The sequence below is a fragment of the Mycteria americana genome, chromosome 26 (genome assembly GCF_035582795.1).
Source record: "Mycteria americana isolate JAX WOST 10 ecotype Jacksonville Zoo and Gardens chromosome 26, USCA_MyAme_1.0, whole genome shotgun sequence".
In the NCBI taxonomy this organism is placed as follows: Eukaryota; Metazoa; Chordata; class Aves; order Ciconiiformes; family Ciconiidae; genus Mycteria; species Mycteria americana.
Window position 1 is genome coordinate 1,514,497 of NC_134390.1, and position 12,132 is coordinate 1,526,628.

At 54.4% G+C, this 12,132-nt stretch overlaps 1 protein-coding gene across 1 annotated transcript in view; it reads right to left on the bottom strand.

Annotated features, from left to right (window-relative positions):
• The window catches only part of HDAC7 (histone deacetylase 7), an 89,661-nt gene extending 77,863 nt beyond the window's left edge, over positions 1-11,798 (bottom strand). The window contains exon 1 of the mRNA XM_075525648.1: positions 11,494-11,798. Coding sequence (XP_075381763.1) covers positions 11,494-11,512 — 19 coding nt within the window. The 5' untranslated portion in view covers positions 11,513-11,798. The remainder of the gene's footprint in view (positions 1-11,493) is intronic.
• Between the last annotated feature and the right edge of the window lie 334 nt (positions 11,799-12,132).

Consider the following 12,132-nt stretch of genomic DNA (forward strand, 5'->3'; position numbering starts at 1 on the left):
CCTGCCCAGCCCTGCGAGGTGCGGCTGCGTCCCAGGCGGCTGGGACGCCAGCAGAGGCCGGTGCCTTGCAGCCGTGCGGGTCCACGGAGGACACCCGTGCTCCCCTGCCATCCCCACCCCTCACTCCTCCTCTGCTGCCCCTTTGCGCGAGCTCAAAATACGAGTAGGAATTGAGCCAGGTTAGAAAACAACTCCTTCGTGGCCGAGGCACGGTGGATTGATGGCAGAGAGCAACGTTTTCAAAAGGGGCCGAGGGTAGGATGCCGTAAAGTATCTAAATCTGGTAGGAACATGAGTCATACGGAGCATCCATAGGGACCGCGGCTTCCAAGGCACCTCGGCACGTAGAAAAAGTTCCCTGGAACGGCCCGTGCACGGGGCAGCGCTGCTGGCACCAGTGAAGTAGGGCATGTGCACAGTTGTGCCCATCTCTTATCTGACTCATTTCAGTGTCTCAGGGGAAACCCTGGCATTGATAAACAGCGCTCTGCTCCCTGCCTCCGCATTTACTAACCGAAATCTGGAGCCTATTTTTAACCCCGAAACACCCACTGCAAGCGGGGGGAGCCTGCAGCGCGGTGCGGCGGCCGGCCGGCTCCGTCAGGTTGGGACCGTGTCACTGCCGGCCCCGTTTCTGAGTCTGAGCTGGCTCGTGCTGTTGTTTACTGGGGTAATTTGACTGTGGCATTGGCAAGTTATCAAGCAAAGTGAGACCAAAACAAGTCACGCAGGCACTTTCCATGCTCGGTGCCGGCACCGTGCCCCCGGATGGGGTATGCAAAACCAACAGGCTCCAACTTTTTATTTTCCAGCATATTTAACTGTTTAACCAGCTCATCACCGCCGTTTCCTGGGGGACTGGTTCAAGGGGACGGCGTGGCAGAGGGGCAAGCAAGCTGGAAAAAGCCTCCGGGTTCGAGATGAGCTAGTACTAGGGCGTGGAAACCAGATTCAGGCCACGCCGCCGTTTGAGGGTCATTTTCTTCTTGGCGTTTACTTCCCTCGTACGCGGGCACACACCAACCAGCACTAACGCAAGCAGGCACAGCGGTGCACGCGTGTGCCGACGCACGCACGCCTGCGCGCGCCGCCCGGCGCGTCGGCGGGATGCAGCAACGTGAAACGGCGAGACCTCGAGGCTCTTTGGGTCTCACGTTACAGCTCGCCCGTCTGGAGACGCTCAGCCACGCTGGAAACAGCAAGAGAAGCAGCGTTTTCGTTTCCCAGCCAAAATGAGAGCAGGAAGGGCAGGGGCAAGACAAACCGTGGCAAAGCCCAAGCCGCTGCAGAGCTGTTGCATCCGAGGTGACGCACGTCCGAGCCCGGGTGACGAACTGAAGGCTGGCTCTGCCGCAAATTTGGAAGGGAAGTCGAAGCCGGGGTTGGCAAAGCCACCGGCCGCTTCAGGTGTTCGCAGGAGATTTTTTATGCTCCTTCTGCACGGAGGGAGCGGATCCAGCCTGGCTTTGTGGTCAGGGCAGGACACTTCGTGCTTTCTCTGGCTTGGTTTCGGAGAATCCGGGGGTAAGGCTTCCAGCTCTCCCTCAGGGAAACACCTCGCTCCCAAACATTGCGAGAGAGAAGAGCGTCTGGTTGCCTTTCCCACCTAAACAAAGGCTGCCTTTAACAGCAGCGTCCCGTCCCTGCCACGGGACGACACCCGACGCTTCCTTTCCAAAGCCCCCCCGCCGTCTGCGAGGTCTTTGGTAATCATCGACTCTGGGACAGTTTTTTCTGGTTGGAGGAAAATTTCTGCGGCCAAGACTCCCAAACGCCTTTGCTCTTCTCCCTGCGCATCACGGCCCCTCCGAGGGCATCGGGAGCCTGCAGCTCAGGTGGGAGACGCGTTTGATGGCCTCCGACTGCTCCACCTGGCCGGGAGCCCCCGCGGACCATATTCTCTCATTTTCTGCCTCTGCTCAGAGCCTCACGCAGACTTTCTGCCTTCTCCCCGGGCACCAGCTTAAATGCTTCAGGTCACCTCTCCTCCGGAGCGTTTCAGACCAAAGCAGAAGGCTCAGCAGCCCAGAAATAACTCCGGGGACATAAATCAGCCTTGCAACCCCAAGAAAGAGATCCCCATTTCCCCACGGGAGAGGCCACCGTGGAGTCGCCCGCGGGGCAGCCCGCGACGAGGGCGGGTTGTGCGCCTGTCCCCGGGCCGCGGTTCCCGCTCCGGCTCTTTCTGCTCCGTTGCAGAGACGTACTATAAAACCTTCATTTCCTGACACACATGGGATGAGGCCAAGGGGTCGTGTTTTGGACAACCTGGCTTTTCCATGGCAACCGGCAATGATGTCACCGACATGCAATGATCGGAAGGGGCCTGGGGAATGGAGAGCTCTCCAGGAACGAGGCGGAAGAGGAGGCTGAGATGGCGGGGGACTCGCTCGCCGAGGGCCGGGGCTGTGGGAGAGCAGCCTAGGCAATGTTTTCCTTGGACGGCCGAAGCGCCCGGAGGCTGGAGCCCGGCACCGTGGCTGGAGCAGGGACGATCCTGCCCTCTCCTTCCTCCTCCAGCTCCCATCCCTCTGTGCATCCCACCCCCCCCAGCGTTTCACCCCCTGCGGCCGAACGGCCCCAGCCAGCTGCTCTTGCACAACACCGGCTAAAACATCCAACCGTCTTCTCTCCCGTGCACAGGCATTTGCAGGATTAATCCCCCCTGCCCTTCGCCTCCGGGGCTCCGAGCTGCCCTGCTCCCCCTTCCCCTGTCATTTCCCTCCCCGCTTTGTTCCTACAGCCGCTCTTCTTCCCATCACAAATTCCCTCCCTGCAGGGGAGCCCCTTTACGACAACAAAATAATTAAAAACTTGGCCAGACAAGTATGCGCAGCCCTGACGGTTGGCATCTGTCGCCGTGGGGCAGCTTGAAAGCTCTCATGCGGCGGTGTCCGTCTGTCTGTCCAGGCTTCCTGTGGCTGGAGCCATCTGATACCACAGTGCTTCACCTCTGGGCATTGCGCTGGAGTGAAGCCCTATCTGGGTTAGCTCCTAGATGCTATCAGGATAAACACACCGAGTAAAAACATCCCCGGCTGCACGGAGCTGCCAAGGAACCGCCGTTGCGCCTGTTTGCGATATGACAGAAAAGCCTCAGCCTCTCTTTTCCACCCCAGAAACACCCATGCAGGTGCGAAGCACGGGGTCTAACCCCATCCCCGCCTCTTCTCCGATGCTTCACGGGAGCGACCTGGACACGCAGTTGTAGCCAAGGAGGGAACGAGGCCGGCGGGTTATCGCCGAGATGAGAAATGAGCCGCCTGCGCTTACAGAGCAGCTGGGAAACACCATCCATTTCAGCCACGGAGGGCAGAGACTGAGAACAGCGATCTATCACAGATTTAATTGGCAATAAAATTTTCACCTGCTGCATCCTCAGAGTATTCATCTGCCTAAAGGTCCTTCTAGCGCAGCAAGGAAATAAGCAGGCAAACCCGGCAGGTTTGATCCAGGTCTCAGTTTTAACTCCCCGTTCATGTGCCGAGTCTTTATGTGATACCGGGCAAGTCATTTGAATCACCAGTTACAAACACGCCTTCCTCAGCAGTAAATGGAAGCGTTCTGTAAAAAAACAAAGGACCCAAACATTTCACTACGAGGCACGCACCAGCAAAACAGCAGAGACCGGCGAGACCTGCAAAGAAATCGGGCGCTCGTGGATGCGGATCTGCACCGAGTGGGGTCCACAAAAGCACGAGGAAGATACGCTTGCGCTGCCTGTGGCGACGCGTAGCTATTGTCGAATAACTGCCAAAACCAAAGGTGTTCGGTAGCAGGAGGCTTGGCAGCGGTGTAAAGACAGGGCAGTGACTGTCTTCCCTGCGTTTTGGACCTCACCGAAAGATTTCAGCCTAAACGGAACCATTTTCAGCAAATAGCATCATCCAGCGTGCTCGGCCCGGCACGCGTTGACTCAGGGCTGTCTCTACACATCCTTCCTACGGAGACCCAACACCACCAGCACCGCTTGCAGGGGGTGGGGGGGAAGAGAAAAGAAAACACCACCACGAAAGACCTTCCAAAAATGTTGCACGAAAAGTGAACACTCAGCAGAGCGAGGTTTCCTGCGCAGTGAGAGTTGGCCAGCGAACGAACAGGAAATCACTGCTTCCTGCCTGCAGAGGAAGCGCCTATCTAATGCCTGTGATCAAAAACAAACAGCACTTCAATTAAACAAACAAAGGACCTAAAACTTCAACAGCTCGCAGCCTGGGTCAGCTCCAGCGGTAGGGAAACGCGTCCAAAAATAAGAGGCTTGTAACCTTGAAAAAGGCCCTCATCCTCTTCCCCTTGCGGTGACGTCGCTTGCGCCGCACGCGCGGAAAGCGGAAGGGATTGGGCAACGTCCTGGCCGCGTCCCCGGGAGGGTGCTGCCATCCCAGGAGCCAGCCATGCCACCCCGGGGAAGAGGGAGCGGCGGCCTCCGGCACCGTCCCCAACGCCTGGGTTCGGTGCCGGACCAAACGCACTGCTGCCAGCCAGAGCTGCGCCCGGGCTCAGCCCCACGCACCCCCCGCGCCCGCGCTGCAGGTGAGGCAGGAACCCCAACTCCATTAGAAAAACCTTCTGCTCCAGGCCTCACGGCTCTGAAGAAAAGTTTGAGAGTCGTTTGCACGAGGACAGCAGCGGTAGCTCGGTGCCTTCTGGCCCTCCCCAGGAGATGGGAACCAACCGCGCATCTCCCGCAGCCTTAGGGGCTCTTTAAAAATCACTACGCTGGCAGGTAGCACCTTGTTCCCGCCCAAGACCCATCTCAGCTGCCTGTGACTTCGTATGGCTTTAAGCCAGGTCCTTGTGTCTGGTCTCCACTTTGCTTGTCTCAGTTTTGGTTTGAGATTTAGTTTCATGTATAGAAATGTTTCCTTTCTGATCTGCTACAGAGATTTTTTTTGTTGGTGTTGTTCTAATGCAGATTCACTTGTCTTAAATATCATGAATTCAGGGAAAGGGAAGAGTAATCTTTTCTTATTACATCTGAGCAGAGCAAGATTTATAGTCCCTGGGCTATAAATCATTCCTAGGAGTCGCACAGCAATATGATCTTGAGCCTCTCGTAACTTCAGGGTTTCACCTCCATAAAGGGCCCAGAGGATGCTGAGGGCTGTGCAATACCCAGGAACCTCCCTGTGTTTTTCCAACTTGCTGAAGACCTTTTGTCTCGACAGACGACAGCGAAGCGATTGATCTGAAAAGACAGCAGGATTCAAGGGCCAGGTCCTCCCCGTCCCGGTGCGTGCCGTCAGCACTCGGATCAGCCGCCGTGCCTGGGAGAAGCGGAGTTTGCTGCAGCATTTATCGAGTTAGTCTGGGTCTCGCTGAATGAATGACCAACACCGCACGCGTGCCGTTTACCAGATTTAAAGCACAGGCACAAAGAGATGGAGGAAATAGTTTTGCTTCAGACCCAAAGCCTCAGCACGTCTCCAACTCAAAATCCAGCTCTGGAAAGCCCGTATGCCCTTCAAAGCCGTGCTCTGTCCCCAAAACCCAGAACGAGCCCTCTCCTCCCCTGCGAGACTATCTGCCTGCTTACGGGTCCTCCAGCCTGGTGTCCGTCCATCCAGCCCGCTGTCTGTCCATCCGGCCCAGGGTCTTCCAGGCTGAGCCCCAGAGCTCCAGCATTGCTCATTCTGCACGTGTCCAGCGCTCCGGGCTTTTCCAAAGCCAGACTGGCTGGAAAAACTGCTCTCCCAGCATGAAAGCGAGCACAGAAAAAAAAGAAACAAAAAGGCCGGGGTTGTCCCGGGACTTTGTGTTTGAAAGGGAGTGCTTTTCTCCGTCTCGCTGAGCGCGCTTGACGACGTGGTGAGAAATATGGTTCAAGAACAAAGGATGGCGAGCAGTTACCAGGGAGGAGCAGGCTGGCATGAAAAACAAAAAAAGGCTAAAGCAGGCTGGACCACGATGTTACCTGTCTCCCAGCCTGCTGGGGACTAGCAGAAGCCACAGACCGCAGCCCAGGGTTGCGGCAGCGCCGGAGGGACGCGGTGACCTTAGAGAGAGGTTCCATCTCCTCCTGTTCCACCCCCCATCCCAGGGGCGCAAGCTGCAGCCCCCCGAGGCCCCATACGCTGGCTCTGCTGTAGGTTTGCACCAGCGCTGCAAAGCTCAGGACGGGTTTTACAGACCCACACGCGTCCGCCAGACACAGCACAAAGCGGAGCACACCGATTCCCCCCCCCCCCGCCCCTTTGGTGCATTTTGCATTTGAAGGACGCCAAGGCACCAGCACACTAGGTCTGGCTACGGGCTGATGGAATAGTTATTCCAGAGTCACCGACAGCCCCGCAATGGTCTTGGACGGCAAATTTCAAGGATGGGGGAATGCGTGTGGCCACAAGGGTCTTCCTGTGTGGCCACCACACAAACCCCCATTATTTAGCAGTTTGTCTGGTGATATTATAACCATCAGGTGCAGCCATCACAAATTTGCTAAATGCTTGCAGCTCAGGCAAGATTTTTTTTTTTTTTGCCTCACCCGCCTGGTTTGTTCAGGAAAAAAAAAGTTTACCTGTTTCCTGGCATTATAGCTGCTCACTGGTTTTATTTGCTTTTAAAGTAAACTTCCTGATGAATTAACCAAGCCCAATTAATACATATTTAAAGTGCATCTTCCTGAAGATGCAAACAATGCATGGCTGTGTCTGTCCAGAAGAGATACCAAGGGGTAAGTGTCACTGGAAATAAGGCCACAGCTGGGTACCTGTCACTTCCTATCCCTGTGTGCCACGAGCGTGGTCAAACACGTTGTATCACCTCAATCCCAATTTACCAACTGTTCCAGGTGGTCATTTCTAAGCTCTCCATCCCCGTTTCCCTTCCCTGTGTGACAGCCCCCCCCCAAGCTCAGCTTCACCAAGGGAACAGGGCCACAAAGCCAGGATGATGAATGCCGAAATCTCCCATAGTCCGTCAAGACGCCAAGAAGCTACATCAAGCGGGACGAGTGTCTGCAAAGCAGCGCTGCCATCCCGCTGGTCCCTCCCGCCTTTGCCCGGTCTGCCCGCTTGCCTGCGGCCGGGACGCCGGGGCCGTCGGAGGGAACGGCTGGGGCAGGGTGCAGCGCCGGTGATGGCGGCAGTCACCGTGCCTTGCCAGAAATCCCAGCAGGGACAATACGCGAGGGCCAAGCGCCAGGACGTGCTCCGAATACAGAGCTCCTGCGCTGAAGGAATGGCCTCTCTGGACATTTGCACTCTGAAAGCTCTCGTCTGAGTCTTTTTAAACAACGTCTGGTCCTTCCTACTGCAGAATTGCAGTCCTGGCCTGGCGGATAAAAGGGTTGCTGATGCTGTTCCATCCCTTGCTGGAAAATACATGCAACATCCCTGGAAAGTTGATTGCTAATATGGAAATGCTGGCCCATTTCCTCATTGTGTAAGTGCCAAGAACACAGACGAGCTCCTGGAGGCTGCTATGGAGGGGACTATGGGCACAGAGGTGGGGAGGACTTTCAGTGGCAGAAGTGGCAGTAAAGTTCTCATCTCCTCCTGAAAAAAAATCAAGGGAACACAGTTATGCCTCTGAAAAGCTCCATTAAATCTGAAGGTTTCATCTACATTTATATTAACACATGTCAGCTCCTGCTGGAAAGATGCCTGTCCCAGGCAGTAGCACAACAGCTTTGGAGGTTTCCTCCCGCTGCAGATCCGAGCTCTGTTCAATATCAAGTCTGGAGATGCTCATTTCACCTCCCTCATTCGGCTACTTTAAAGCCCGGTCTTCTCCAACTCCTTCAACTTAGGCAATGGGATTTAAGGTGAATGCGACTGCTTCCCTCACGTTGATGGGCTCTGATCCTCCCTGGAGCGATCCTGTTCGTGTCCATCTAGCCTCGTGTCCGTTCCCGAGCCATCTCTAACTACGACTCCTAGCCCATTTTCAGAGATACCAGGGTGCTGCCCAAAGTTGCTGGATTTAGCAGAGGTCTCTGGCTACGAGCAAATGGCACGAACACAGCTGCACTGGGATGAAGGGAAAACACCTGATGTTGTGTTGGACTAGAAGTGTGATTTTAAGGAGAGAAAAGCTCAACAATGTGGAAAGTCAGAGTAGGCTAGATACATAACGGACTACACAGGCTCCCTAGATGATTTTTGCACAAGCCACAAGTCCTGCAGGTCTCCTAGAAAGCTTCCCATCACGTTCTGAACAGTTTATGTGTTGCAGAATACAGGACAACTTTTAGGTTGCTTATAGCGTAAGAACACGCCATGCTCCAACAGCTACCTGAGCCAACGCAGAACCCCAGACGGTCTCAGTAATGCTTTAATGAGTAATAAGAGTGTTCTTTTATACCTTCTTTGATCATTCCCTGTTTATAAGGCCCAAGATCACACTTGTTTTTTCAACTGCCATTTTATACCAGAAACACTACCAGGAGGTTTCTTCTTTCAAAGCCTCCTATAGCCTCTTCAAGGCGTTGCTTCCTAAAACACAGCTCCCCGTTGCAAATACGCCCTGCATCTACAGTGGGCAGCATCAACATTCCTATCTTCCAAAAGAATCAACTCCAGTCAGATTAAAACATGGTAAGGACGCAGCCGTTCATTTTATCTGCCTAGGTATCACGTCGGGCCTTACGGGAGAAGTGGGGCACGTCCTCCCGATTACCCAGGTGGTGGCCAAATCCTGTCCAGAGTCCCTTTCCTAGAACAGATCCAGCAGTCAGCACCTGACCTGCTTTCTCTGTTCTCAGCTGTAGTCTTCCAGTGTTTTCTTACACAAAGTCACATTGTTTGCATGGGCCCAGGTTTACCCCGGTAATCAGAATTGCCCTTTATCAGCTGTCTTTCCTCTGCCTGTTTTTCCTGTCTTTTCCATGTATAAGTCATCGGCTGCTTCTCTTAAAGCCCCTACCAGAAGGGTTCAACTTATCCAGATTAGAAGTGCGCATCAAATATCTACTTTTAGCCGAGATGAACGGTCCCCAGAAGAGCCTCCTCCTCCTCCTCCCCTCTGCCTCAAAGGGAGCCAAGGCTGAGCAGCTCAGCTGGGCTCATCCACCCTAACTTGGGTGAGTTCCACCGGACAAGCCTATACATGGGGTGAAGGAGACCAACAAAGCCATGGCAAAGCTTCCTACTTGTGGTTATCCCAGACCTTCTTTCCTGTTCTAGGACAGAAACTTGGGAAGCTCACCTATAATAAAGCTTTTAAGAGAATTTATCGGAGGCTCAGTTATTATGGCATGGGGGCTTGCTATGGACTTTCAGGGACCAATCTTTTCCATGCCCCATCCCAAGGACCTCGGATACCCCGTGGCATTTCCTAGGCAAGGATACTATTTCCTACGAATCATATTTCAGCACAGACAGCAGATACTGGAGACAGATGGGGACGAAGAGGAGAAGCTCGAAGGGGGGTACTGAGACGTGGGGTCATTAGATAACAGCATCTGGGCTGTATTTAGTTGCATGCAATCGACTCCTCAACCCGGGAGTCATTCCACTTCACGGTGTCTTTGGCAGTGAAGCCTTAAGGACTTCCCACCGAGGCCATTTGATCCCACCAGCACGTCGCAGTTCACGGCCCCTCTCAGCGGCAGCACTGCTATCGCTTGTGGCGTCATATTGTTAACCAGACCACTGAGCTAACATCGAGCAACTGAGGTTACAAATAAAGCCTTAAGGCCCAGTTTAACCACGCTGTAATCGCACAAGTTCAACGGCAGAAGCGAAGGGGCAGCCAGGAGATGGGAAAAGCGGCAGAACTGCTGGAGCACCTTCCCTCCCAGAAGCAGCTACTGCTGCACCTCGCCGATTTTCCCTCCTCTGCTTTTTCAAGCTCCGGCGGTTACCAGTCTAAGGAACATGCCATAACACAGCAACGTTGCTCTTAAGCACGCAGTTATTTCCCATTTGCCAAAGTACATCTAGCACCGCTGTCCTTAGCCCATACTGTACTGCAGGTTCCCGCAGCGCCGTGCGGCCCACGTGCATCACCTATATTTATGCTGCACGTCAGTTTTCCCCTCAATTACCCCAAGTAACACGAAGGTAGGGAACGCGTTGAAAGTTATTCAGCAAACAGAGGAGCCGACACAAGTGAGAGAGGGGACTTTTTGACCTCAGAAACCATTCAGAGTCACGGTCCCTGCTCCTTTGTTCCCATTGTCAGCTAGCCACCGCAAGCAAAATAAGTTTGTGTGACGGCGGAGGCAAAGAAAGGGACTGCTACACCAGGGAGTACATCAGTGCACGCTAGAGCTCGGAGAACGCAAACACCTTGAAAGGAAGATTTCACGAGATGAGCGTATTTTAGCTGTTCGCAAAGGCCTGCCAGGAAGAGCAGCAGAGAAGTGCCAGGAACACAGAGCCGTTTTGGTGCACATCAAACGGAGCAAGTGTCCTGGGAAGCTGCTCCGGAGGAGGAGCTGGCAGGTTTACAATGTGCTTTTTTGCAGCGGATGATCCCTTGGGAAGATCTTAAAGCTTTATCTGGGATAGGCCTTGGTGTCTGTCACCGTCTCCCACGTGAATCGGTTACAGTTTCCCGGGAGGGTAAGACTGGCACCCCATGCTGGAAGTTGCAAGTTAGGCAGCAGCTTCGTCACTTGTCCTGAATTCCCTTAATTAACTTCCACCACACTGCTGCCGAGATGTCCTGTATTTTGCCTCCTGCTTTTTGTGCATGAAACAATCCAAACGGATCACTCGGGCAAAACTAGACTCCAGATAACACTCTACAACAACAACACACGCCGTGCCTCCGCCTGCTTTCTGCGGTCCCCAGCACGGACCGCAGCGAGCCCCGCCGGCCACGCTCTGCCCGGGATGCAGTGGTTGCGAGTCACCGATCCCCTGCGCCGAGCAGAAATTCCCCCGTGCTCCAGCCCATCTCTCACTTCGCCATTTAAAACAGACTGGAAAATTCCTACGAGGCTGTTGAAGGCAAGAGAGCAGAAATGCCACGGACACCGGCAGGAAGGTCCGCAGCATCCGCGTGACACAGCCCTCGCCTCCGAAACCAAGCACCCCTCCATCGCGGAGGTGTCTCCCACCCGGTGCCTTTCCAAGCTCCTCTTTTAGAGTCGCCCCTGGATTGCGCAGCCCCAAACCTGCGGGGAAGATCTCCCTCCCGCAGCCCGGCTCAGTGTCACACTTGATTGCATCATATTTGTTTTCCTTTGCCTTTGAGATCAGGATTCCTCCCACCTTGCCGAGAGCCAGGTTTTGCCCAGTCTCACGAGGAGGGGGGCCAGCAGGTGCCCCAAATCCAGGCACGCAGCTGGGCGGCAAAGCCTTCTCCAGCGCACATGTCCGACGGGGACAGCGCCCGATGGGGACAGCGTTAACGCTTTCTCGGGCGGCGCTAGTTGGGTTTCGAGAGTTTTAACGTTCGCAGCATCTGCTCTCGTGCTATACGATACCTCCGCAGCCCGAGAGCGGCAAGAGGACCCCGGCGCTGCGGGGACGGACGCGAGCACCCACCGGCAACGGCCGCGTTTGCAGATGCGGTGACCGGCAGAGTCACTAGCAGGCTACTCACCCTGGCTTTGTCCTTGCATCCAGAGGAATTAAAGCCCTTGGAGATGAGGTCTCATTGTTCGAGATGTGCTTAAGGGAGGCAGCTGCTTTCTTTATATCTCAAGATTCACTAAAGTTCAGGAAGAGAGAGAGAGAAAGAGAGGGGACGGCAAAAGGGGAGGGACTGAGAGAAGGGCCCAGAGGCCGTATAGAATGACAATGGAAGGAAATGCTTTATCAAACCTAGAAAGCCAACCCTGTCCTGGGAACACAGAGGGAGAAAAAAAAAAAACTTGCAGAAGAAAAGCGAGTTCAGCTGCCCTGGGTTCCTCCCTTGGCAGCTCAAGCCCTCCTCCCCCAGCCCCTCTCCCCCAAACACAATGCAAGCCGGTGAAAGCCGTCAGGCTCAAACACTTTTTTTTCATTAAACAGAGAGAAGTTTCAGTTCTTTTTAAAAAAAAAAAAAAAAAATCCAACAACCAAACCCTGCCCGGGAATGGGAATGTGACGCTCTTCCCCCTCCCCCGGCTCCAGCCTTCCAAGTTTCTATGAGTCAAACGTTTGCAATGTGTTACCGAAATGTTACCAAGCTGGAATGCAGCATCTGAGAGGGTTTAGCTAATAAAACTTTTGTTTGTTGGCTGGGAGAAAGTGTCACCGG